General features: G+C 37.5%; 1 protein-coding gene across 2 annotated transcripts; it reads left to right on the top strand.

Moving 5' to 3' along the window:
- Nucleotides 1–379: 379 nt before the first annotated feature.
- rad18 (RAD18 E3 ubiquitin protein ligase) lies at nucleotides 380–26,727 on the top strand. Of its 2 annotated transcripts, none has more exons than XM_034532435.1 (14): nucleotides 380–577; nucleotides 1,516–1,594; nucleotides 2,744–2,805; nucleotides 3,000–3,070; nucleotides 6,576–7,006; nucleotides 8,252–8,351; nucleotides 10,432–10,619; nucleotides 11,346–11,416; nucleotides 12,359–12,419; nucleotides 15,947–16,057; nucleotides 16,481–16,607; nucleotides 18,723–18,767; nucleotides 24,182–24,205; nucleotides 24,508–26,727. In XM_034532435.1, exons 1-14 carry the CDS (start codon nucleotides 527–529, stop codon nucleotides 24,605–24,607), a joined length of 1,521 nt encoding a protein of 506 aa, XP_034388326.1. In that variant the 5' UTR covers nucleotides 380–526; the 3' UTR covers nucleotides 24,608–26,727. The 2 variants fall into 2 exon arrangements, with proteins under 2 accessions (XP_034388326.1, XP_034388327.1); XM_034532436.1 differs by having other exon boundaries at nucleotides 425–577; nucleotides 6,576–6,877.

Raw genomic sequence — 26,727 nt, 5'->3', positions numbered from 1 at the left:
CCATATTAAAAAAAGTACAGTGTATCACATATTGTTATTGTACAGGACCACAAGCTTGTTTAACACAAAAAAATAATTGAAGAAAAGCTTTTATTTTGTATTTTCATAATAAGATTATACATTCCAATTCATTCAAGCACTTTAAAAGTTGTAATGTGCTTGAATTAATTCTACTTGAAGTAATCAAAATATATTTGTTTTAAATTAAAACAAATATATTTTGATTACTTCAAGTAAAATAGCAAATCAATATTTTTTTACATTTACAGAAAGACTGCATCCGAACAATTCATCAAACAAGTTAGGTGTAAATCAAGAGTAGAAGATGCTCTTATTTCTGGTTGTGCATCCATCGAACCGGATCTGGACCTTTGCTTATGAAACTGGACCGCCAACTCCACGGAAGTCGTCATATGACGTAACGTTAGGTGGCATCCTGCATCAGCATGAGCGGCACTTTGGTTTCTGATCACTGAAACAAAAGTTGTGTGATTTTCTCGAATAGCTGATTTTCTGTTGACCAGACATGGCTTTCCAAATTGAAGCGGATTTACCACCTGTCTTTGCATGTCTGAAAGTAAGTATATTTATTGTAAATGGTTTGGTGACATGGCCGCTATTGACTCTTAGCTAAATAAAAAACCCACGGCTAGCGTTAACGTAACAGGACGTTACAGCCGAAAGATGCCCACTGACGTTAACGGTACAATTGAGTTAGTTACATATAACTTATTCATACACTTCTTTTCTACGATTGACTGATTTACTCGGATGCTAATGTGACAGTAGCTAACCGTATATCTAACGTGCAATGCTACAAACCACTTTCCGATGTCGCTTTAGATGACGTTAAACTAACTAGTTAGGTAATGAAGTAGCTAGCTAACGTTAGGTAACCACAGTTACAGTAAACGTTATATTAATCGTAAAACCAGTGTCAACATGGATTCCTTACCATTCAGAATATCTAACGTTCACGTCACTGGACGTTTAACTTACGTTATCGATAAAGTGAAACATAACGTCTGCCAAAACACACACGTACCAAAACATAGTTACCTAGCCAGGGGCCATGTAAGTTGACGCTGACTTATTTCGTCTGATATTATGGCCGTGAACTAATGCGGTGAAACACATAATGTAGAGATCTATAACAACACGTTGCTTAACCTGACGTTCGTTAGTAACATGTTGATGCATTTGAAGTGACTCTATCCACTGAAGGTAATCACTTATGCAACTAATAGTACGTTATGCTCTGGGGTGTGGATGGGTTTCCAGTTAAGGGACATCACCGACTCTAGTATGATTTGTAACATTACACGTTACGCTAAATCAAAATGTTCTTTTGAATATGTAAATCAAATCTTTGATTTTAAAATGACAGATGGTTTGTGTTTTAAAATGTCATGCTTCCAGCCTGCTGTTTTCTATATATATAATTGTTGGTTACTGGCAAATTACTAGCTTAATAGTTGAGCCGTTTTATTCTCTGTGTTTTTTTCTCATCTGCAGAATGTTGATGCCCTGCTTCGATGTCCCATTTGCTTCGACTTTCTCAATATTTCAATGATGACTAAATGCTCTCACAACTGTAAGTAACAAGTAGATACACTTTTAAGATAGCTATTGTGCTTAATAAATAGAAGCAAATAATGTACAACAAATGAAATGCAGCTACGGTCCTTTTTTTAAAATTAATTTCAAAGCAGTAACCGTTGAACATTTCAATAAGAATGGGTGCCTTTTGAAATTAGTTGAATGTTGTGTTGCCTGTGTGTAGTCAATATCAGAGCTAGCTTACAATGCTATCTCTGATACTACGGCACACATTTAAATGTGTGACCATTTTATACTTTGCATACAAAACATAAAAAAACTGGCAAATAGTTTTACATGGTTTTCACATGAGAATATTTGCACTTTTATTTGACTAGTCCTTGTGGATAAGATAGCTGTGTAGCGGACCTTCAAAAACTGTTAAGAACTTCAAAATAAAAGGACCCAAAACATACAAAGGCACTTACAAAATAAAGTATTGCGGGAAATAGTCACCATATTAACGGAACGTTTTCAGAGTCATTTACAAGCTATATAGACGGACCTTTTTCATTAAGTGCTTTTGACTGAGATGTGTTGGAAGATTTGTGCTGCAACAGCTTATGATTGCAAAGGCCTTTGTGGTGTTTGAAGTTGAGTAAACAGTTGTGTGTGTGTGTGTGTGTGTGTGTGTGTGTGTGTGTGTGTGTGTGTGTGTGTGTGTGTGTGTGTGTGTGTGTGTGTGTGTGTGTGTGTGTGTGTGTGTGTGTGTGTGTGTGTGTGTGTGTGTGTGTGTGTGTGTGTGTGTGTGTGTGTGTGTGTGTGTGTGTGTGTGTGTGTGTGTGTGTGTGTGTGTGTGTGTGTGTGTGTGTGTGTGTGTGTGTGGTCTCGACAGTGATAAGTGTGAGCTCCCTGCTTAAGTTGAAGCAAGTTTATTTTAGGTATCTTTTTTTGTATTTATTCAGGTCCAAAGACTAAGCATTCTTTTTTGCTCCAGGATTTTGCCTTGTGATGTATATGAGGGCACCATTAGCCTCGAGGTACTCAAATGAGAAGCCACACTAGACCCTCCTCAAATGTTGATTAAATACAGTTGTGCATTTTTTTTTAATGTTCAATCCAAATTATCACTGAATAACAACTTTGATGAAAAACGTAACAATGAATGATGTATAACATGCATTTTGTTTGCATTTCATTTTAGTTTGCTCCTTGTGTATCAGAAAATTTCTTTGCTATAAGTTGCAGTGTCCAGTTTGCAATACAGTAAGTATACATTTGACTTTAATGTATAATCATGCCCCAAAGCAATTTGCATAATCACCAGGGTCATTACCTCAATATAGATGACTCAATTACAGGTCATCATCTCTCAAAATTGCAGGTTACTACCTGTAACGAATTGTATTAATTTGATAAAGGAGACAGGATCCTTCATATCTCACCTTTCTATCTTTCAGAAAGCAACTGAACAAGATTTAAGAACCAACCGTTTATTGGATGACTTGGTCGTAAACTTTCAAGCTGCAAGGTAACTAACTACAACATTCTATAAATGGTTACCAGTAAACTGTCCCATGTCTGAAAAGTATGAGAACTTTGAATATAAATGGACCTGAGTGTAATCTGCATCACCTGTAGCAGTATTTCAGCATCATCAGGGTGAATGATGGACAAACATAAACATAGCTAACTGCATTGAACAACACCTGTTTTGGTAGTGGTTTTGAATTAAGGGTCCTTAGTAAGCAATGCCACTTATTTATCATCTAAGTACTGTTAAATACAAGTATTTATCTGGCCTTCTGCACACCAGATGGTGAACAAAGATATAAGTAAACAATAGTTCTTACATTTAGTGTAGTTATTTTGCCCACAGCAACAGAAAGGGGCAGATCAGGAAATACATCTTACTCTACAATCCATGTAAAAGCTCTTCACCATGAACACAGGTACACCGCCTGAGCATCCCTCCAGTTTGTATCAGCATAGTTCTAAGAACTGAAGAGAAAAACGATTACTCTGGTGATTTCAAGAGATCCCATTGTTATTGACAGGATTACAATATGTCCACAAGGGAACCAATTTCGTTTTTTTTGCAATTTACCAGCATTGGGGAAACAATTGTAATTGCCTTCTCCTAATCTACTTCTGATTTAAGGACTTTCTGTAAAATCAAATGGGGATTTTGTTTTCATCAGCTGAGGTCATTCAAGGTCCTCCTTGTATTGCACTTGTATGTGTGTTGTGTAGCTCCAGGGCTGATTTTTTCATTACAGCAGGATGTAGGCCTAAGGAGTGATGTCCAAAGCCAGTCTAAAAAAAACCAACTTGGTCCTTTAAATTTGAGTTTTTCCTCCTGTGACACTTCAGTGTTGGAAACATTTCCTTTAACCACATGCTTGCACTAATTGGTTTGTCTCAGGCAGACTGATATATGTTGATAAATGTGCAATATCAAGGTAGAGAAGGTCATCATTTTTCTTTCTCAAAGAAAAGATAACACAAAAGGACAACAGAAAATGCATATCCTTAAGGAAGTATTGTCTATGAACAGAGTTGTATGACTCATCCATGATTTAGTGTGCTTTTATAGCATCTGTTGAGGTAAAATAGCTGAAAATAAACCTGCTTGACTAACTGGCTCCTTTGCTGTTAATCAGTGGACATTGTCCCAGAAGAAGCAACAAAAAAAAAACTAAAACTAAAATCAACAGAATTGTTTCTTCAGTCAAGTTCATGCTAATCTCGATATAATGTCCAAGTTCTGTTATCAATCATCTCAATGTTATCATCTCTGAAAGGTCTCTCTTTGAACTGTAGATCTTCTGATTGTCATCACTGTTATGAATGAGTGGCTTACGCAGCTGCTCTTTCCCCCAGGTTTTAATTTCCTGTTGTGTTGTATCAAACGTCTGAACAATGGGATTCCTTGACTTTCTCTTAGAACGTTGTTGCTGTATACCTGTCTCAAAGAATCATTTAGGAATAGTTTGTTTGCTCTGAAATACATTTGAAGATTTTAAGTTTTTTTTCACATATTTTGCTTATGAGCCCGTGTGAAAAATCAGACATGGAAGAAAGTGTACACTTCTCTAGCATCTGTCTATGTAGTTGCTATGTTTTGTGCTTAAGAAGGGTTTTTGGATAGCTTCTTTCATTGGACCACTTACATTTCTCATTGTGAAACATACTGGAAAACTGCATTGCTTGGCACAAATGACACTAATTTAGTGCAATTGAACTAGAAGCCTATTTCTATAACCAACCACAGCGATTATTGCAGTGCCACACGTCTACTGAATGTTATCACAGTAACACGCTACCTCGTGGTCTCCTTTCAGGGGTGAAGGTTGTACATTAATATCAGACACTGCTATTTTATTTATTTAACCACCAAAAGCACAATTGCCTCCATTTATTGTCATTAAAAAACTGCATATCTATATTCCATTTTAGAGTTAATATTGATATACTGTATAATGTGAGAAATATGGACAAAGTAATCATATGAAATTATAATTGGCAGAGGGTACTCAAAAGAGTGGGAGTCAACAGACGATTTGTAGTAGTAGGCAGCTATATTTGCACAGTTGTAATTGTAAAGATTGTTCTTCACGTTGTATCGGAAATCAATGTGATAGACCAATTAAAGTTCAATTAAGTTTGTGTAAATTAAGTAGACAGCATTGACTTGGCTCAAGGTTACTACTGGAAGATCAATGTAGTTTCAAACTAAATACTTAAACTTCTGTGTACATCATACCCTCATTCAGTATGCCTCTCAAATAGTGAATATTGATGTGTTTCGGAAAGTCTGATCTTTATATTTATTGTAACCAATTTTATATGATTCTTTTTGTGTCCTTGCTCTACCAACCTTTAAAAGACCTTGTTTGCACTCACTGCAAACACTTCTGTATCTATTTCATCCTAACTCCCGGATACAATGGAATAGGTACTCAAAATGTTTAAATGTTTCTATTGATATTTCCATAATCTGCCCAGTCTTAACTGGCCAGACAGATAATGTTTAACATTATCTAAAAACGTAATTACTCTGTATTTATTGCTTCACAAAAATAAACTTTTAAGCTACTTGAAATGTAATTACTTTAGTTACAACTGAACTATGGTGTAATGTGTGTTACTGATTTGAACACAAAATCAGCTAAATATGTACAGAATCTCAAAAATAGATCTTTTGACATGCTAAAGTGATGGAAAAACCTGTTTGATCAAATGAGGCAGAAACAGCTGCAACTAATGGCTCTAATGTAAAGTGATGATAGTACATTTGTATTATCCAAATTGGGATTAAAAGGGCAGTGCAGTAAAATAACATAGCAGTTATTAAAGTAGATAATACTGAAACCTTTAACTTTGTAATTAAAATTGATTAAGGTACTATTCGTACACTTATTGTTAGCTTTCCTTCTCTAAATATACTACAAAATAATTTGCTGCATAAAAGTCCACATTTAAGTAGAGTGACCACCAATAGTTATGCCTGGCTTTATGCAGTATTACAAATAAATGGCGCAAATGTCTTCCGGTTCTTTGCTGGGAGAAAGCAGAGGTGTTTCCATATGACATTTGTGCTAAGCGGCTTTGGCAAGTGTGTGTGTGCATGTGTGTGCACCTGCTCTAATGGGGACAGCAAGCACAAATTGGTTCTAGATATGGAAAGCGGAACATTACACACCTCATTGGTTCCCGTTTTATTGCCAAGTAATGGTCCACCTGAAATTTGTTTGCTTTCCACTTTTCCAAGACTAGCCAAAGTGCCTACTTTTTCTTGCTCCGTAGAAAAGGAGCAAGCTAATTGAGCAGGTGCAATTTAACGTCAAAGGGCTCACTTCACTGTCTGCAGTATTTATTGACTATTCTCTCTTTAATGGACTCAACATAGGTTTTTTTTAAAGAGGACTACAAGTCCTTTATACTACATAATATACTTTGTGTAAGTGTACATTGGGTTTTTCAAAATGCAACACACATGTTTTTAATTCCTTTTGTCTTTCTTCTTTTTCCAGGCAGAAGTTGTCAAAAGCAAATTATGAATCCTCTCCAATATCGGCAACGATCCCAACTTCAGCTGTCAAATGCAAAACTCCTCGAGAAAGGGGCCAAAACTGTAATAGCTCTGTTTTGAATCACTTTTTCCAAAAGAGGCCTAAAACATCTCCCACTAAGGAAACCCAGCGAGATGGTTCTGTTACTCAGAGTGCTGAGCGGAGGAAAATACAGACTGCACACACCCACAATGCAAATGATGCTGACCTACATTCAGCAACTGATCAACTTCCAGTGGTTGTGAAGAAAGAGCCGATGGATGGTGAGATGGCATCTATCCAGGGTTTTATGTCAGTCAAACAGGAAGCCGGAGTCTCACACAGTATGAGCACCGAGGATGAGATGGCACATTCCTCATCACCATCAAAAGACGTAAAGCCCGTAATCAAAGGTGACTCCTTTCTACCTGCAGGTTAATAACGCTGAGTCACTATTCATCCATCATCTTTAACCGCTTATCCTGTTCAGGGTCGCGGGAGGGCTGGAGCCAATCCCAGTTTGGGCAAAGGCCAGGTACACCCTGGACAGGTCACCAGACTATCGCTGGGCTGACACGTAGAGACAGACAACCATTCATGCGCACATTCACACCGATGGTCAATTAGTAGGCGTATGACTCACCAAATCGTACTAGCTTGTGAACTCACTCGCAAACTCCCTGATTCATGTTCACAATCGGTACAGGGAGAGCTGTTTGGTCAGTGTTGTATTCCTTCTCCTCATAATTGGGTAACGACAGCAGTTAAGAACTGCAGGTGTGGACCTGTTGATACCATCTACAGGCAAAGAAAGTAAAAGCTGTCATTTTAATGTGTCCCACCTACAGACAATGAGTCATACCAGTAGCGTTTTCCTGGTTTGCAATTTAAGGGGATTACATTACAATACAAGTATGGCAACTGTGACCCAATTATGTAGTTGGATTACATTCATCTGTCACATGTTAGCTTTTAATAATTTCATAGGGGAATACATCTATGAAGCAAGTTTAAGTTCTGAGCCCTATCGCTTAAAGATGCTGAATTCTAAATTCAGATTATTCATATCCTGAGCAGAGAAGGAAGTTGCTCTTCTTATTTGTGTGTTGTGATCCAAGCAGGAATCTGGTTAGGACCCTCTCGTGTTTCCTCAACTTACCAGAAAGACACCCTAAAGGATGCATGATAATACTCAAACTGTTTTAAAAAATTGCTGATTCTATCATTTAATATGGTATGGGAAAGCCTTTACACTGAACAATAAGCAACCTTTATTTTAGTTTCAAAGTCATTTGTATGCTGTTGGTACATTTAAGGACGTTCTGATATTACCAAGTCTATGCATGATCTTACGTGACCTAAAACAATCTGAAAATGTACAGTATACTTTTCACAGTCGTCAGTGAACATATTGTCTTTAAGCAAAGGGTTGTTTTACTTTTTGCTGTTGGTCAATAAGAGTTGCTGTTTTTTTTATTATGGGTGTCTTGTTTAGGATCAGCTCTTCATTCATTTAATTGGTACTGCTTCCTATTAAGTGCATTGAGGGGAATGGTATGGTTTGGCACTAGAATATAATGTGGCATAGGAACAAAAATGGCTTTACTATTTTCAAGTAAGCAGCAAATAATATCTTGTGCTTTTCTCTTTTTTTGCAGTGGAGTGCCCTGTGTGTTCCGTCAGTGTGCCACAGCAGTTTATCAACAAGCATCTGGACACGTGTCTCACCAGAGGAGAGAAGAAGGAAAGCTTGAGGAGGTAAAATACCATCTTGACTGACCACTTAAATAAAGGCTGTCTGGGAAGTGGGATATAAGTAAAACTAAAAGACACTTCATAGATTTCCTCAAGACTAGAATGACGACAGTGTATAGGTCTGCATTAAATAATTGAGTAAATTTGTCACCCACACAGTGTTTTGGCTTTTTAAATATAATTAAAATAGATAAGATACAGTCGGAGCCAAAAGTATTTGGACTGTGACACAATTGTTTACACGACTGCGATGATTTTAAATAAAGAAGTCAATATGTGGTTGAAGTGTAGACTTTCAGCTTTATTTCAATGGATATACCAAAAATATGGCACATTTCAGAGGTTCAGAAGCAATTGGACAAACTAACATGCCATAGCACTGCCTCCACCATGTTAACCAGATGATGTTGTTTGCTTCGGATCGGGAGACGTTCCTTTCCTTCTCTTCCCATCATTCTGGTTCAAGTTAATCTTGGTTTCATCTTCCAAAGAACCGTCATCTAAAACTGATCAGGCTTATTCAGATGTTTTCTGTCAAAGTCTAATCGGGCCCTCCTGTTCTTCAGTGTTACCAGTGGTTTGCACCTTGTTGTAAACCTTCTGTATTCAGATTGTTTAGCACTTTTTCTGCTATCTGACTGATAGCTTTGTATAGTTTGCAGCCTTTTAATAGCCTCCTTTACTTGCATTGCCACCTCTTTGGTCCTCATGCTGAGAGTTCCCTGGACCACCGACCAAATACAAATTCAAGATTTTGAATAATTTCCAGACCTTTTTATCTGCTTGATTTGTCATGAAATAATGAGGGAACAATCCACACCTGGCCATCAAATTATTTGTAAGACAATTGTCCAATTTCTTTTGAGCCTCTGAAAATGTGGGGGGCTGTGTAAAAATGGCTGTAATTCCTAATTGGTTAATGCGATAGTTTTGTTACATCCATTGAATTTAAGCTGAAAGTCTACACTTCAACCACATATTGACTGCGTCATTTCTCATCTGTGTGAAGAGGAAAATAAGAACAAGAGTGATTTAGGAGCAGTTTTGTATAGGGGAACAACAATTGTGACTTCATGCAACATCTGAAACGTCTGCTGTTCACATACAGTCATATCAAATTTAGTGGATTAAAATCTGTGACAAGTACCACAAAACTATTAAAATGTGTCAATCTATATAACTGTGTGGAGTGAATTGCAAGACAAACCTTAATGTTAATGGTGCTAAGCCATCAGATTTTCCTTCTAGTATTTGTGAGAGGTATGCTAGTATGGACTATAAATGTCCTAGATATTCAGAATGTGTAGTCCTTTGGGTATGGAGAGATGCAACTTGATATTGTGTGAAAATGTGAGTTTTCCTAAATGTGAACTGTAGCTTCAAGGAATCATATTATTGTACACATTTTATTTAACTACAGACCTTCACAATATACATTGTAGGATTAATCGTCAGTTGACTTTAAATGCTCACCTTTCCTGCCATCTGTTCTTTCCATTGTCTGGGAAGATAGTTTCCTCTGAAAGTGCCTGTGTATTATTTTTCTGTCCTGTATACTAAAACAATTTACTATGCGTTAATGCACTTTTGTTTGCTGAAAATGGCAGAATTACTGAAACTATAAAATTACTCATCTTGATGAAGAATGGATTTGTGATAACTTGAGAGACTGATCCTCTTTTTGCAATTGGGGATGAATAACGTATCTTTTTCTATATCTATCTATCTATCTATCTATCTATCTATCTATCTATCTATCTATCTGTGCAAAATACTTCTTAATGATTAATTCAGAGGTTTTGATATTCTGGTCAGCCTGCAGCCTCTTGCTACCAACCTTAATAATGTACAGTTATATTCAAGTATATAATATAACACATTTAATGGCCTTGTATGAATGTAACAGGACTAAAGAGCCTCAGACAGTGTTCCTCTACCAAACTGACAAATGGCAACTTCGGCTTATTATGTCTAGACTTGCATCTAGAACAGTTTTAGACGTTTATTACAGTTGTGCACAGAAATGCTGCCCAAGTTATATCAGGTGATTACTGAAATATACTATTCTTCATCTCTGTTGCAGCTCTCTTGGCAATGCAAGGCGTCCAATGACGAAGCTTGTGTATAACCTGCTTTCAATGCAGGAGCTGAAGAAGAGACTGAAAGAGTGCCATCTCTCAATGCAGGGTTCTCGAGACCAGCTGATCAAAAGACACCAGGATTTTGTCCACGTATACAATGCCCAGTGTGATTCCCTAAACCCCAAATCAGGTGAGGGCATTTCGTCCATCACACCAGTGGTCCCCAACCTTTTTTGCACCACGGACTGGTTTCGTATAAGACAATATAATATTTGAATGGACCGTCCTTCACGGTGTGGGCGATTTTAAATATGACGCAATAAAATGATTCGACCAGCATGAAAAATAAATAATACAACTCACCAATACACCGAGTTAGTGGGAGCCCTGAACTTGTTTCTCCGCAATGAGCCGGTCCCATCTCGGGGTAATGGGAAACAATGAGTGTGTTTCTGCCTTGATTTTAATCCAGAACACCGGCTGAGTCTGAAACGTACTTTTAAGGCCATCGGCAGTCACTATAGCAAAGAATAAATATATATACAGTGTATATATATATATATATATATATATATATATAGACACATATACACACACACACACACACATACATTGATGTTTGAGTGTAACAGGAAACATGCACCACTGAAGCGAGTGATTAGATTAATTAGAAAAACGATTTCACACAAATTTCAAAGTCATTTTGGACAGACATGGATGTAAAAGGCATCTTGAATGGTTGGCAGAGGCATACATATTAATTTTTTTTTTTTTTTTTTATAAGACAAAAAGATATGTTGATTTATGTACACATTAGACATTAAAGGTTTTTATAATTGTTTTATTACTGCCATTCCCAGGATTTGCCTCACTTTTAAACCCAAAAAATATAACTTTTTTTTCATTCTGTCAACAGCTGAAGATATTGCCAAAGACTTGGAGGTCAATGAGAAGATAAGGAATCAACTGCAGGGGAAAGCCAAACCCGTGTGTATTAATACCTTAATGGGATATATTGTAGGCTTGAATTGTTTAGCCCTAAATGCACTGAAAGTGATTAATGTAACGCCCCATTTCATGCACATCAATTGATGATGTTTCTGTTTCCTGTTTCAGATTTGAAATGTCAACTGTTTAAGCGTGGTTTTATACAGTACAGATATCCCTTAATATGTAAGATTAACTATAAAATGTGTCACACGATCGTCTAGATGGAAGACTTCTCACTTTGGAGTTTTTGGGAATATCAAAACTCTTATACTACTATCTGTGGTTTTACTGAGTGAAGCTTCTATTGCTTCATAAACAATCTGTCCTGCAGTGAGCAGGTAAACCAGCAATCAAATCGTAAATGGAATTAACGTTAAGATGTGACCGAACACCAACGTTGTTTGTCATTTGAACCAGCAAAAGTAACAATAGCATTATTAATAATTAATAATTTTCTTTTTTAACAACATATTGTCCTTTGGTGTGAAATCCTTAGCATTTTCTTCCTTTCAGCTCTGATATGTGGCTGCAGATAAAAACTGCTTTGGTTGCAGGGTCTTCATTTGACCCAACACAATTTAAACAAGGTTGAAGTAGGTGCATCAAAACATGCCTTATTACGATTTTGGTACATGCAAGGCCATTTATAACAATAGGTGAATGTCAACAAGTGCATGTCGGATGCTTTCAGTGCATTTGAGCCTCATGATATGTTTTCTTCTCAAATGTACCCTCAGGTGTTTTTTTTTCACTAGTGGTACTATAAAATAATGTTTTATTGAGGGCTCCTCCCTGTATTGACAAGTTGTGTGGTATGTATTGCATGCTGGAGAATGCATTCAATGTATTTATGGTTAAAAGTGTTATCATGAAAATTTCACACCTTTGGTAACTTAAACATTGATGATAATGCCAATGTATGTTTTTGTCAATTCAAAGGTCATGGTTTTTGCAAAGAATCAGTCCGAGAAGGAGATTGATGAGATTCATTCAAATTACAGTAAGTGATTTATTTTCACTATGAATCTATTGACACCTCAGGGGTTTGACTCCTCAAGCTGGCAGCTGCAAATCTGTGAACAAAATTCAACATGATTTTACATGTTTTTTTAAAATATAAATATGAATTGTGTAAAAATATGCATGTACTGCCTGCATGTAAGGACATTGCTTGTCAGAATACTGCATTTGTAAATCACTAGCTTTGAAGAAAGAAGTAAACTAGCCACTCCTAGTTGACCACTTTCAAATGTTAAAGTGCAATATAATATCAAATAATAAACTAAATAAGTCAGTGAAATTACAGCGTTATGTATAATTTTCCCTCTTTATGCATAGCCAGGGTACTCACTAATATCAAATAATATGAGTGTCTAAGGATTGCAATTTAAATCTTTTGGCATTTACCTTATCACTGAGGAAAACATTTATATATGTATACTGTATATGATACTATGACTTCCAGTGTCTCCAGTGGCTAAACTGTCCATCTATGTGGTTCAGTTATGTAATGTATGAATGCTGTCTTCTGTATAAAATGACATGGAAATTGTTATCTCAGAGACAGACCACTTCTTTCCAAAGTATGAATTTGTTTTGAACTTCTATGAATGGATTCATTTTGTGTTCACTGAAATGATTCATAATGTTGCTTTCTCCTTTTTAACTGACAAGATATATTTCACAAACTAACACTGGAAAACAAAATGTTTTTATGTGTTGAAAATGTCATTACATACAGACAGACAGAGTGCTCTGCCAAAAAAACATCAGGTATCTGTGGTTGTTGCAGGACTGTAATAAGTTACCTGCCTGTCTACCTGCAATCATTGTGCATCACCTGAGTCTTCCACAAACTACAAGCGTGCTAGCTATTAGTATTAACAATAGTTGGACAATTAAAAAAATCTATCGTACATTTTCTAGCTTATCAAGATTACCAACCCTTGCTTTTGGAGGGCTAGTCTATCGAGTTCTCCTGATGGAGTGAGTGTGCAGCTGTGAATGATAATGAAGTGCTGTCGGTATTCCTGTTTCATAATTTAAATCTTTTGTAGCAATACCTCAAACTATCAAATGGCAAAACTCGAAGGCTGTAATGAAGAGTTCGAAGCGTTGATGCTTCATTCATAACATTTCAGTTCCAAATCAACATTGGAATGCTGTGCAGCTTCTTTTTGTCTTTTTGTTCTGGTTAAACCCAGCCTTTCCCCACAGTTGCAGATAAAGATCAGGCTTCACTAATATCAATCTTATTTCCAACTTGTGATTCCAATAACTCTAGAGTGTTGTAAAGTCCAAAAGTAAAAATGTATTAGAAAAAAAGATACCAGTAGTCAAAATACATGTTTTTATCTAACAAAATGTTCTTCTTCAATCTATATTTGTTGGCACTTAAAGGGAGACACACTGGCAGCAATCTAAGAGCACCATCAATTACATTTGTATAACCACAATAACAAAAATCCATATGTTAACATGCATAGGAACTCTTCATTTGAAGCACCATATGTAAAACAAAAAAAGATGTTGGCACAACCCTAAAATGCAGGACACAAGGTTGATTTCGGAAGGTTTTAGAGGTCTCGTCTCAGAAATAGATGTCTCAGAAAATGGCTTTTAGACCAATCAATGCATTTATTGTTCCCATCTCCAGGCTGCTAATTCCATTTAAGATCTGAATCCATCTGCATGATATCATTTTTTGAGTGGAGAAGTAGAATCTGTCCTTTTGGAAACTGTAGCGGTAATATTTACAAGATTGCATACTTATGTGTGTCCAACTAAAAATGTCACGTGTTGCCCAGCGATAATATCAAACTTACTTCTTTATGTCTAGAAGCCAGCCATTACCAGCTCACTCCAAATACCTTTCATGCCCCATTACCAGCAACAGAAACCAGCAGAATTGCTGTCTCCGTTGAGTAATTTAACAGCAAGGGGTGGAATGGAAAAATAAAATTAACATTTTTGCAGAAGCCTTTTTGACTTTTTATTATGAGATGTAGGGTTACTTGGCAATCTAAGTGTCCATCTAAGATTTTGTTATTCCATTCGCAATGTGCTCATAATCACTCAATCACTCATACAGACATACAAGGGCACGGAAGTGCACTGTCTACCAGGTCTGGGTTTTTATCTTCAAGGGCAGAGATCAAGCAAAAACAGCAGCATTAAAGAACATTATCCAAAGTAGTGTTGTCATGATTGAACAAGATGAAACGCTTGTTTGAAATAACTCTGCAATGCTAACTTTTAAAATTGGTTAAAAAAGGGTTGTGACTCACAGGAGGTAGGTTCTATAAATAGCTGCACTGCTGTGATAACCTCTTGATTTATCAGTGGAGGCTGTGGATGACTCACCCTGCCAGCATTGGGAATGAGCAGACAGGAAGGTGGAAGGAGCACACACCGAATCCACCAGGGGCCTGCAGCCTTCAATGTGACCTATTCTTTGAGTAATAATACAATCACCAGCTACTTATTTAGAAAGCATTCTCATAATCCAGTATTGCAGCAAAGAAAATCCTGTTTTATAGTTTATTATCATTTATCCCCTATCTGGCAATGTTAAAAATGCAATGTGCATCATGCATTTAATACTTGATGCATTATTATTGCAGAGTCTATTGTAAAGCTGTCTTTACTATTGTGGCTGTATCCGTGCATCACAGGGAAATTAACCTGGTGCATGAAATGTTACCATAACTAAACACAAAAACAAACAAACAATCAAAAACTTATGTACTGTGTATTAGGAGCCACACTCACAAGGTAAACTATGCAAATGAACTGGCCAATTTTTGTGTGAGAGTAAAATACTCTTTTGGTCCTGAAGATATCAGTGACAAGTTGTAGTAGTTGTTCACACAAGTATTAATTGCAGTATTTTGTTCTTCTCTTTCTCTCAGTTCTCCTGTCTTTGTTTATATGAATAGCACAGATGTGCAGATGCTTATGTAGAAAATAATGAAATTATTTTTGCCTGCGTCCGTTCACAGTAGGTTACAATGTCTTTTTAATGACTGTGTGGCCTGCACCATGGTAGTTAAAGGATTGTGTTACCACAGACTTATTGGACCTTGCATCTGTGGTGTTACGCTTCAAATACAGGAGCATCTGAATAAAACCTTGTATTTCCCAAATATATTCAACCTTTCAAGGTTGGAACTTGTCTTTTCCAAGACAAAGTATGAGTGATCAGCCTGATGTGTTACAGATATTGTTGTCTCACAAAGAAAAACGAGTTTGCATTTAATAAACTTTTGAATAGAAAGTAAATTCCCAAACAACATTTTCTACAGTAGACTATTTCTGGGTAGTCTATACTTTATATTGTGTCCTTTCATCCATGATTAGGTGGGCTGTGTTTAGTAACCTTGTAACCCTGACAAACAGACGATAAGATATATAGTCTTTCATTAAGTACTCTTGCTTGTAATCTGTACCTCCCAGATATTGCTGCATAATTAATAATCATGTCCTTAATTTCACACTATTCCACCATACATCCTATTTTCCCTGCAGGGAAGCAGCACAGCAGTGACTTTTCCCGCCTGATTGCCCAGGTTCGGTGTACTCGTATCAAACAGGAAGTCACTATGGAAGGAGAGGATGCACAGAAAACACACTCTGCAGGTACTGCAGCACACATCACCTTTCTCAAGGAATACAATCTACAATAGCCACAGGAAACGCTTAAATATTTCCAGTACCCTTCAGCATAAGTCGCCTAATCCCCATGGTAACGGCATCGCTTACTTTGTGGCAATTCTGTTTCTTAACAAAATGCTAAATTAGCCATGGGATGCAGCTTCATGGGGTTATTGTGACTCCCTGCTGGTTGTGTGTTTGTGGAGAGTTATTAAAGTGCACTCACTATAAAATAAAATAAATTGCATGACACCGTGTACTGTGTGAGAGGCTACAGCTATATGATAGTACCAACAACACCTTAAATCGGCTTCTCATTGTATGCACACACCTTTGACAGGTAATGTATCCACTGTTTAATTCTCTCCGGGAGTCTGACACTGAGGAACTATATATTTGTGCCTCCAGATCAAGTTGCAGGATCAAAAAGCTGCTCAGTGATGAAGATAGAAGACATAGAATCTGATGCTGAGCCACCTGCGAGAAGGATTGAAAGGTCATCCAGCCCCACCTATAGTGATGTGTCCATCAGCAGGTGAGCCTGAGATAATGGACACATCCTAATTCACTTAAAGTAGGTGACACCTTCTAAGCTTCTTGTCAAGGTTTGGTCTTTTTCATGCTACAGATGAGTGAGATGCTTATTTTTGACTTCCTTTCTACAGTGTGAATATATCCAAGTGTAATTTCACAGTTATAATGATAAAATATTGGTTTGGAACTTTTACCAGCTCTCTGATTTAAAATAAATAAATAAAAACTCATTGAGTCCTTAAGGAGAATTGCTGACTTTTTATTTTAGAACTATAATAGGATTTCTTTTCAAACTTTTTGTGTGGCATTCACTGGACATCATTATGATGAGATAGACTATGAAATATATTATTTTTCCTATAAACTCTTATCATGGTAATTTTAATTATTGTGTCGACCTGAGTTAATTGTGTTCAAACAAATACATTGGAAAAAGCTAGACATCCTGCTTTATAACTACGGAAGCTTGTCTGTATCGTAATTACTTGAAAAATATGGCACCTCACAAAAAAATACACTTCCTCACATTAAACATTTTAATGATGACAGAATATAAGTTAAAGTATAATTTTGCTGTTTTACATAGTGAAAGTGATAAACTAGAACAGTATTCTGCACATTGAGGACATATTTTATAGGGGATATAGAGGTTTCAGACAATTCCGTTCCCTAAAATCTGTACATCTCTCAAGTAGCTGGTAACAAGCAAATAAGGAGGACTAGCAGATCTAGAAGAAGAATACAGCCAATCTTTTTAGTTTATAAGGGCTGGTTAGTCATAGGTGACTGTAGTTTCACTTTTAACAATAAATAAAGTGTGACATTATACCTCTACCTCAATTTTAGTTTGTCTCTGTAATATTTGGTCATGTTAGAGGCAACAGTGGCCTAGAGAAGTATCTCTGGTCCTATGACTCTGTAACACTTTATAATAACTGCACACTATGAAGCATTATATAATACTTAATTTACAAATGGTGAATCCACCAGGTGTGGAACAATGTTGTATAAATGATTAATTAAGTGTTTACACATACTTAATTAATGCTTCATAGCGTGCAGTTATTATAAAGTGTTACCCAACCTTGTCATGTTGAAGTTGAATGAACAACAGAAGTCCTTTTGTTACCTGCAGTGTGGAAGCCTTTTTATTTGGAGGGCTGAAGATTGACGGAAATGAGACCAGCTTCACAGTTATTAGGCCAAATCATTTCAGCACAACATCATGTTGTGTGTGTGAGATTGAACTTGAGGAATAGGGAAAGCTTTGGGCAACCTATCCACCCAAAACTAGTTCAGTATGTATAAGTGTACCATGAGAGATGTCTTGATAAAAGGCATTGCTAATTTGAACTGTATGTATGGGAATGTTCATTTATTTTAGTTTTTTTATGAGAGAAAAAAATACAAACAATGACAAAAGTTTGATTTGGTTTCAGCCGCCTGTCAGCTGTTACATATAGCTTTGTGTTTTCTTGTGCATGCTGTTTTGCAGGTAAACATTTGTTCTCATTTTAGTAGCCAAATTTGATTAACAACAAAAATGTGTCTAACATCTCCTGGACAGCTTTTACTCATGTCTCCTGCATTCACTTTCTTCAATGACTGGATTGGTGTTAACAAATAAATGTACGCAGAGGCAATTACAAGATTTCCCTAAAGCTGTAGTCTAGATATACTCCAGTTCTTTTTGTGACCGAGATAAGAACAACGTGAAATGTTGTCTTAGCAACAAGTGAGATACCAAAAAGTGCTCTTGAGATCGAGAAAAGGTCTCTTGGTAGAAAATTGATTTAAAATGTTTACTCGCTTTGAAGTAACATCTCTGACCATTTTTCCGGTGGTATGTTTATCTTGCCAATGGCAAACTGAAATTTGGGTCAACACAAAGTGTAATACAGTGAAAAAGCCTGCTCAAAACACACAAGTCCAAAGAAAATAGGTACCATTCAGTTTTCAAAGCATCACAGTATAATGAGAAAGATCTCACTTTCGGGGCTTTTACTTGGGAGCAAACCAATGCATTATGATGTTTATTGAAACAGCAAATACCTTATATCAGTAAAACTTTGGTAATGCCATTTTCCTTCTTTTCACTCCCTCTTTTCCATTACAGTTCTATTTCAGACATCTTTGGTCCAGAGCCTGCCAGACACCCCGAGTAAGTGATTCTGCTGTCAAGAAACTGCTTGAGATTTTAGTTTTTACTGTGCCACCCATTTGGGCTCAGAATGCCACACAATCTTTTTGCACAGATTGGATGTCAACTGTTGTCAGGATGGTCTGACACACAGAAAATTCACATCTTGAGTTGCATTAGTTTAACATTCAGAAGTGTACCTGCAAATACTTGAGAATAGCTTTTAAAGTGAAAATGAAGACATTTCATGTTCAGCTCCATACGTGAGGAGTAGGGCTGCAACTAATGACTATTATTTTCCTCGATTGATCGATTAGTGGTTTGGTCTATAAATTGTTGAAACATGTTGTTAAGTGATTCCCAAAGCCAAAAATGCATTGTTTTGTCTACAATTCAAAGATATTTGGTATACTGTCTTAAAGGAGTAAAGAAACAGAAAATATTCACATTTAAGAAGCTGGAATCTGAGAACATTCCTAAAAATATTTTTTTTAACCACTAATTATTTAGCAAAAATATTTGACGATTAATTTAAAAGTTGACAACTAATCAATAATCGATAAATCGTTGCTTCTCTAGTGATAAGCGTAGTATTTGAAGCCAGTTTGTCAAAGGTCGGTTTGAGCATGGACAGGGTTAAAATACCCTGTGACCTGACATTGTACTGTATTTATAGGTCTCCAGAGAGCAGAGGTAATGAGGCACTTTGTGTAGTAGAGCGTTACAGATAAATAACATACAAAGCAGTGCAGTTAAGAATAAAGACATTCCACCTTTTTAGCAAAGATTCAATGGTGAGAGGAATTCATCCCCGGGGACAACGTGATGTGCACTGTGATTCAGTCAAGAGGCTTTCAGGTGGAGGAAAAAGATGTATATCCACTATCACTATGTAACACGGTTCGTGTTACCCCATGAGTCTTCCCCCCTCAGCACAAAGACACTTCGCAGTCACTTTAGCTTTCTTAACACTGTTTATTGGTTGTGACAGTGGAAAGGATCCTCAGGCAGACGATTGTCACCGCTCTCTCTCTTTGACTGTCGTGCTGACGGTTGCTCCGATCCTCGCGCCTTCGTCCCTACTGCCGCTTATAGGGAGAGATCCCATTAGTCCCAGCTTAGGCCAATTAGGCTTCTTCCCGGCACCGTTCCCTGAACCACCTCCCACACTTCCCTCTGCAGCTGAGCCCAACCACGCCCCTGCCACCACACACGATAATAAAGAGCAAACGTAGTTGTCTTCCGACTCACAAAAGAGAATCATCATTTTGTTTCTATACAAAAATCCAATTCTGGCCACCAGTTTGCATATGAGGTGTTCAACATGTATCTTCAAAGAGAGTCTCGGATCCATCCAGATTCCCCAGTATTTATAACTCACCAATATCAATTTGAAAATAGATAATCACGTAAATGCCCTTTTGTACATGAAGTGTACATGAAAATTTAACTTACAAATACTCTTTTTCTATCCGGTGGCCATTGTTTAGGTCAACGGGTCATATTTAAGCATGTTTTGTTGGAGAAAAGTATCTTGAGCACGGATGGGAAAGTGTTTCGCTCTGTGTTCTGTTTGACTTGCATTCATATGAGGTGAAAAGAAGAGCTCAGATAATTAAATGAAAATTAAATGTACAGTATATTTGGTGAATTCTTTTATATTTTCAAAGTCTGGATCTTGTGAAAATAATGCCTCGACATTCCTCCTCTGTCTTTGCTTTTGTACCAAGCCGACTACTGTTATGTTGACAGGATGCTAATAGCCACGATACAACAAGAAAAGCAGCTAAGCCGCAGTACTGTCTGCTTTCATGAGCTTCTCACTCCGCCTGAGGTGAGACGGGTTGTCCTACTCTCCTCTGTGAATGTGTTTAGGAATTTCAATTGTTATCAGAGGCAGCAAGGTAGCACTTTTGTCAACAAATTGTTGGCAAATAGTGGACATTTGTTCTGGTAGTTAGAGTCCCTGAGCTACTGGTGATTGTTTGGACAACTTAACATGCCAGGATAGATGATGTTATCCAATTGCACAGTTTTGTGAGCAACATTTCTAATTGTCCAGGGATAGTGGTGGTCATATTTCAAACCTATTATAACTGTGACAAGTAGGCTGAATATGGAGATTCAGTATTTGGAAGGCTGCTTTCTGTATTTAGTTTTATCCTTTTTTTTTCTCGATTTATTTACTGCCACATTCTGAGCTATTAGACGCACAGTATACGACCACTGACAACCAAGGTGCGCACTAGCTGCTGCTCAATGGGAAATCCACCACTAGACCGAGTAAAGCACTCCCAAACCGTGGGACTAACCAAGCCGTTCTCCCCTGAAGAACTCAATATCAGCATTAACACCCTTAAAACCAGCAAAGCCACCGGACTAGATAACATCTTCACTGAAGAGATCAAGCATTTTGCTTGAGCTGATGAATAAGTGCATGCTGACAAAAAACATCCCAAAGATCTGGAGGAAAACCAGGATTAATGCCCTTCTTAAACCAGGCAAAGGCCCAGCGCATTCAAATAGCTTCCGCCCAATCTCTCTGCTATGCAACCTTTACAAGCTGTTTCAGCCCTTGATTCTCAACAGGCTTGTTCCTGTTGCTGAACCAGCCATCATACCTCAACAAGCCAGATTCCGACCTGGCAAATCTACAACAAGCCCATTTATGAAACTCACTCAACACATTGAGAACGGATTCCAGAAAAGACTGGTCACAGGAGCTGTTTTTGTTTATCTGTCTGCCTCCTCCTAAAAAAGATCTTAAGATCTTGGAGTTGACAAAAGACCTGGCACTCACAGATCTCATTGGATCCCTTCTGGAAGACGGGCGCTTATTTATTGTCCTGAATAACAAGCAGTCGCTGTCGACAACAACGGAATGGCTGGCCCCTCTTATATCATCTACACCAACGACCAGTCAATGGACCAGAACACTGAAGTGCAGCCACCTACATGCAAACCCTGCAAAGACCCAAGTCTGCTCCTTCCATCTCAGGAACCGAGAAGTCAACCGACCACTTAACATCAAATGGTCTGGAACGCCACTTGAGAAGAAACCAAAATACATCTCTGGAGGGAAAAGCTTGAGATTGACCCTCCTCCAACCTCCTCAAACATTTCCCCTGGCCCTAAAGCACCTTGGGCTCAAAAGAAAACACTAAACAGGCCGATCAACAGTTGCTCTGCCAGATGGGGCTACAAGACCGGCAAACCTGTAAATGTGGAGAAGCAGACACACAATGGAGCACTGCCTTGTCTGCCCTCTACTACTCAACCCTTGCAACTCAAAATACCGTGCATGTTCAATAAAAATTTAGAAATGCTTCACTGAAATGAAAAATAGAACACTCAGGGCAAATCTGTTTAAAGGACATTTCACATGTAAAAAGCTTTGCTGTCACACTACTGTCAAAACAACAGAAACACATACCTCTGAGTGTGATCTCAACTTGTGTTTCTTGCGGATAAGACTCGCTAATATTCATTTATAATGTCATCCCTCTATGCAGTACCTTTTCTGTACATAGTCCTAGTACACGAATACTGTTGGGCCTTGGACTACCTCCTCAACTCAATGGGCAGAAGCCAAATCTGCACCTGTAATAAGTGTGAAACAATGTAACTGATTGTTTTAGCCCTGATCCATATTTTGCACAGAGGCCGATTGCCTGTGTATAAGTAATCCACTATACTCTGTTGTCTTCCTATCCTCTCCACATGTGGACTTCTGACCCAAATTCCATCGCTGGAATTTTATTTTGCCAGTCAAGATAAGAAAGCACAGGACCATGTCACTGGCTGGAGGTTAATATATCTGTAGTATAATCTGCTAAAGAGCCCTCATGTGAAGCTTCAAGTGGTTCCACATGGAAGATACTGTGTCTTCATGTTATCTATACACTTCTTATGGAGAGATCTCGGTGTCCACCAACACAACATAATGAGCTGTGGAGCCCAACAGAACAAGGTAGCAAGAAATATTGATTTGGCAGTAAGTAATCCATAATGGGAAAATAGCTTTAGTTAGAGGCATTGAGCGCTCAGTCCAGATGTGTTCTTCTGACAACAGTAAGGTTTCTTTCACAATAAAAACATAAAATACTGTATCCACCATCTTTCAACTGTAGAAGTAATGTAAAAATAAAACTTTACTTGAAAGGAGCTAAGCGTGTAAATAGTTGTTGCTCTGAATATCGAATGAAGAACCCTTAAGTAGATTGCATTCAGTGTGCCATTTAAGTTGTATTACAGTTACCCTTTATACCATTTAAGGAATACAACATTATTTTGACAAGATCTCTGCCAATTCCATTCTGTAATACTGTAGTGCTCAGTAGTTAAGGAAAGGGGGAGAGTGTGTGTTATGATAATCATATTGTTATCTCAGTGTTTGTGTCGTACATTACAATATTCATTTGCATGTTTTTAAATTGCATGACGTAAAATGTAGTGAACAGAAAATCCTACAGTACATTTCAAAAACATGTATGTACTTTAGTTTCAACAAGACATGGTTCAACTTTATAATTTGAGATGAATATCATGAGGCTGCAGTAGTGCATATACTAAAACTGTGTATGTATTGCCACCACGTATATTGTATTGTTTGTGTCAAGGGCAGAAAGAAGTACTGTTACTTCCCAAAAGCACATCATACTGTACTATTTCTCTTACTAAACCTACTACTTCAATCCAAACAAACCCCTTCCCAAGACTTCCATTCACATGGGCAGTCATTTTCAATGAAGCGCCAGCATAAACTGAATTGAGCTTGTTTTGATATTGTCGCAGTACGTTTCATCAGTTTGAGCTTTACACTGGTAAAATGTAAGCAAATAAAGGAGTAGTAGTCGGAAATATTTTGGAACAACCCTGTCTTCAAAAGCTAATTAGACCTAACAATTTACTTTACACTTCGCCGAGGGAGAATAATTCCCAAAATGGAAAATGTGACTGTGCTTTTTTTTCCTTTTTAATTGGACACACAATATTTTATCTAAGTGATTTTTACTGGTGTGAGCAACCACTTTGTCAATTGTAAAACATTTGCTGGATGTTGATCAAGATAGTCAAAATAAATTAATTCACTTCAGCGGCATGATAATCAAGTATGAATGCACTCAGGCTTTGCACCTGCCTCCATTCATGCCAGATGATTGCAGTCTGCATAATTTGTAGTATCTCAACGTAAAGGGGCTTGTGGTGTTAACTGACTGTATGAACTGCTCGTTACATAGAGGCAACTGCTGGAAAACAGGCATTCATTTTATTTTCTCATATACCACATACATTATGACTGTTTGAAAAGCCTTAGTAGACTTGATACAGCATCATGATAATAGTTTAGGTAACCATGTAGGCAGATGCCTGACCAGAAATTATCTAAATCTGTGGTTAAATTATAAGCTTTTCCCTACCGTCTGTTTTCTCAGGAGCTGCACCAAGGATGGCAGGAGGTAAGAAGGCAAATGTAAAAAGACTATTGTAGCTTGATTAAAATAGTGCGTGGTCTTTATGGCTCTGGAGCTCAGCTGATGCATATTCCAGAATTTAACTTTGCAGTCTGTAGGTAATTTACTGCTGGAATCCTTTTGTTGTTTTGTTTGATTGTGTGTAGATACCAAGCATCTGGTTGTACGGCAAATGTATAGCATCAGTTACCTAAAGATCGTAATCACCTTAACCTTAGTTTTGCACATTTCTATTATCTCCATTCACAAAAAACTAAAAGGTTATCTCTGAAATTGATCTTTCATAGAGACACAGAGAAGACCTCAGTCCAAAAGCGAACATCCAGCATGAGAGGAGACAAAGCAGCTTCATCACTCGTCAGTGGAAAACGACGGCGCAAGACGTAAGGATTGCTGGAGGAACGGGAGGAAGAGAGAAAAAGATCTCTCACCTACCAGATCAATACCAATAAACTGATTGCTAAAGTTCAAGCATAACAAGAAGGGATCTTTATGCACTTTCCTGTCCAGTATTTTATTTTCTGATTCTCTGAAGTTGGACTATTCAGGATGTGTCATGGTATGAATATATTTAGTATTTTTAATATACTGTGTGGTCTTGTAATCATGATGAGCTGTGGCCCACAACATTTCATCAGGTTACTCGAGGAGTATGAAGGCTATAAAATCAATACTTGAATCTATTCAATCAATATTATGTGTCGTAAAGATTTAGTTTCTACATATAGAAATTAATGTTTTACTTTTTGTTTATAAACATAAGATGTTAAACCAACTTCTACATTCAACCAGTGTTAATATATAGTATTCTATTGTAATTTAGTTTTTTATGTTTTTCTTTTCTTAATATCTTTTCTTCATATCATGTTATATGGTCCAATGTAATATTCAGTTTGAACTAAAATAAACCTGTAACGGCATTTGGTAGTTTCGCTTTTGAACACATTTTGGGTGACATAATTGACATATCTTCCAACATGCCATCACAAATAGATGTTAGCACTTTGTACACTCTGTGAAAAGTTAAACTTTTGAACTTTGTAGTTGTGGTGGAACATCTATTAAATTAGCAGTATGAATAATCCCCAACAATCAACTTTTCTTTCTACCAATAGCTGGATGTCTGCCCGATTGCTAACCTATCACTTCCATCTTCAAAGGTTACCTCAGATATTTTGGCCAACTCAGATTAGGATCTCAGTCACATGGGTTTCCTCTGTAATTTGCAATTTCTAATATGTAGCTTTCAAATTGCTTTGTTTTCTTTGAATGAAAAGTAACCAGGGTCAGTTTAATTCAGGAAACCCAATGCTTGTGGAAAGCCCAGGTCAAAGCTGCCAAAGTGTAAACACTTAAGGAGGCGAGGTGGTGTTTGGGAGAGTGAGCAGGAACACATTTGGTAGCCGACCTTGATTGAAAACAGCTCGCCTCGAGCTTCCAGTCCGAAACGTGGTTCTTCTGATTCGGTTGTCTCTCTCATCAGGCAAAGCAGGCACACGCTGTCAGACATTGCTGGACCCATAACAAATTGACATGCTTATTCATACCCCAGATTGCATCCCTACTTATTTCTGATACAATGATGCTGTTTGTCTCTTGTTTAATTAGCAGGGACATCTGCCTGAAACCACAGGAGTCGTTTGAGTGGCTCCTGATCCGTGCCTTGATTTGGGATGCAGTGAAGCAGGCAATGATATCACTGATTCCATACACACAGCAAACCACAGGGATTGCACCCTTTCAATTTCACAGTCACCTTATTTGTCTGGGTCTGGGTCTGGGTGGTAATGTTAAAGGGGATATTGATAATCTGTAACGCAATGTGAACAGAATTTAAATCTCAGAATTCATGACGTCCCTTCAGCCTGGCCCTAACATACAATTTCTCATATTCGAAATGCCCTGTACAGACGTGACAGCCTTTTGAAACTGTCCAAACCTCCAAAGGATATCAAATGTGAACGTTATGATGAGAGATCAGAAGAGAGTTGCAGACCTACAGCTGAACTACTCTCCTGCTATGACTACAGCTCACATTAAGCACAGCCTCAAGGACAAAATAGCAGCAATGTTAACAGCCCTCTTGTGGTTACAATCTTTTTGTCCCCCTCAAACAGTTGCCAATGGAGTGAATCATTTCTGTTGATCCAGGAATTAGCCAGAGGCAAGCATGAAGGGTTGCCCACACTGTTGGGAAAGTAGGGTTGAATGTGTTTCTGGTGGATGAGAGTTCCACATAGACTTTTTAAAATGTATTTCAGGAAAAATGGCAGCACACTAACCTGGAAAGTGACTAATTAGTAGCTTGGATTTTAGTTTATATTTTATATTTTGATTAATATTGTTGGACATATTGTGTTAGGAAATCCTTGGAGTCTTGTAAATTCAAAAGCTTTTTAATTAACCAATGACAACAAAGCAAACCTATAACACATGTGTTCTGTAGTTTGGTGTATATTTTGTCTTTTCCTACCAAAGTAGGACTTGTATAAACATAGCTTTAATGG

This window comes from Cyclopterus lumpus, chromosome 5 (genome assembly GCF_009769545.1).
Source record: "Cyclopterus lumpus isolate fCycLum1 chromosome 5, fCycLum1.pri, whole genome shotgun sequence".
Lineage (NCBI taxonomy): Eukaryota > Metazoa > Chordata > Actinopteri > Perciformes > Cyclopteridae > Cyclopterus > Cyclopterus lumpus.
Note: the sequence above shows the minus strand (reverse complement) of the source record. Positions and strands in the feature narration are given on the sequence as shown.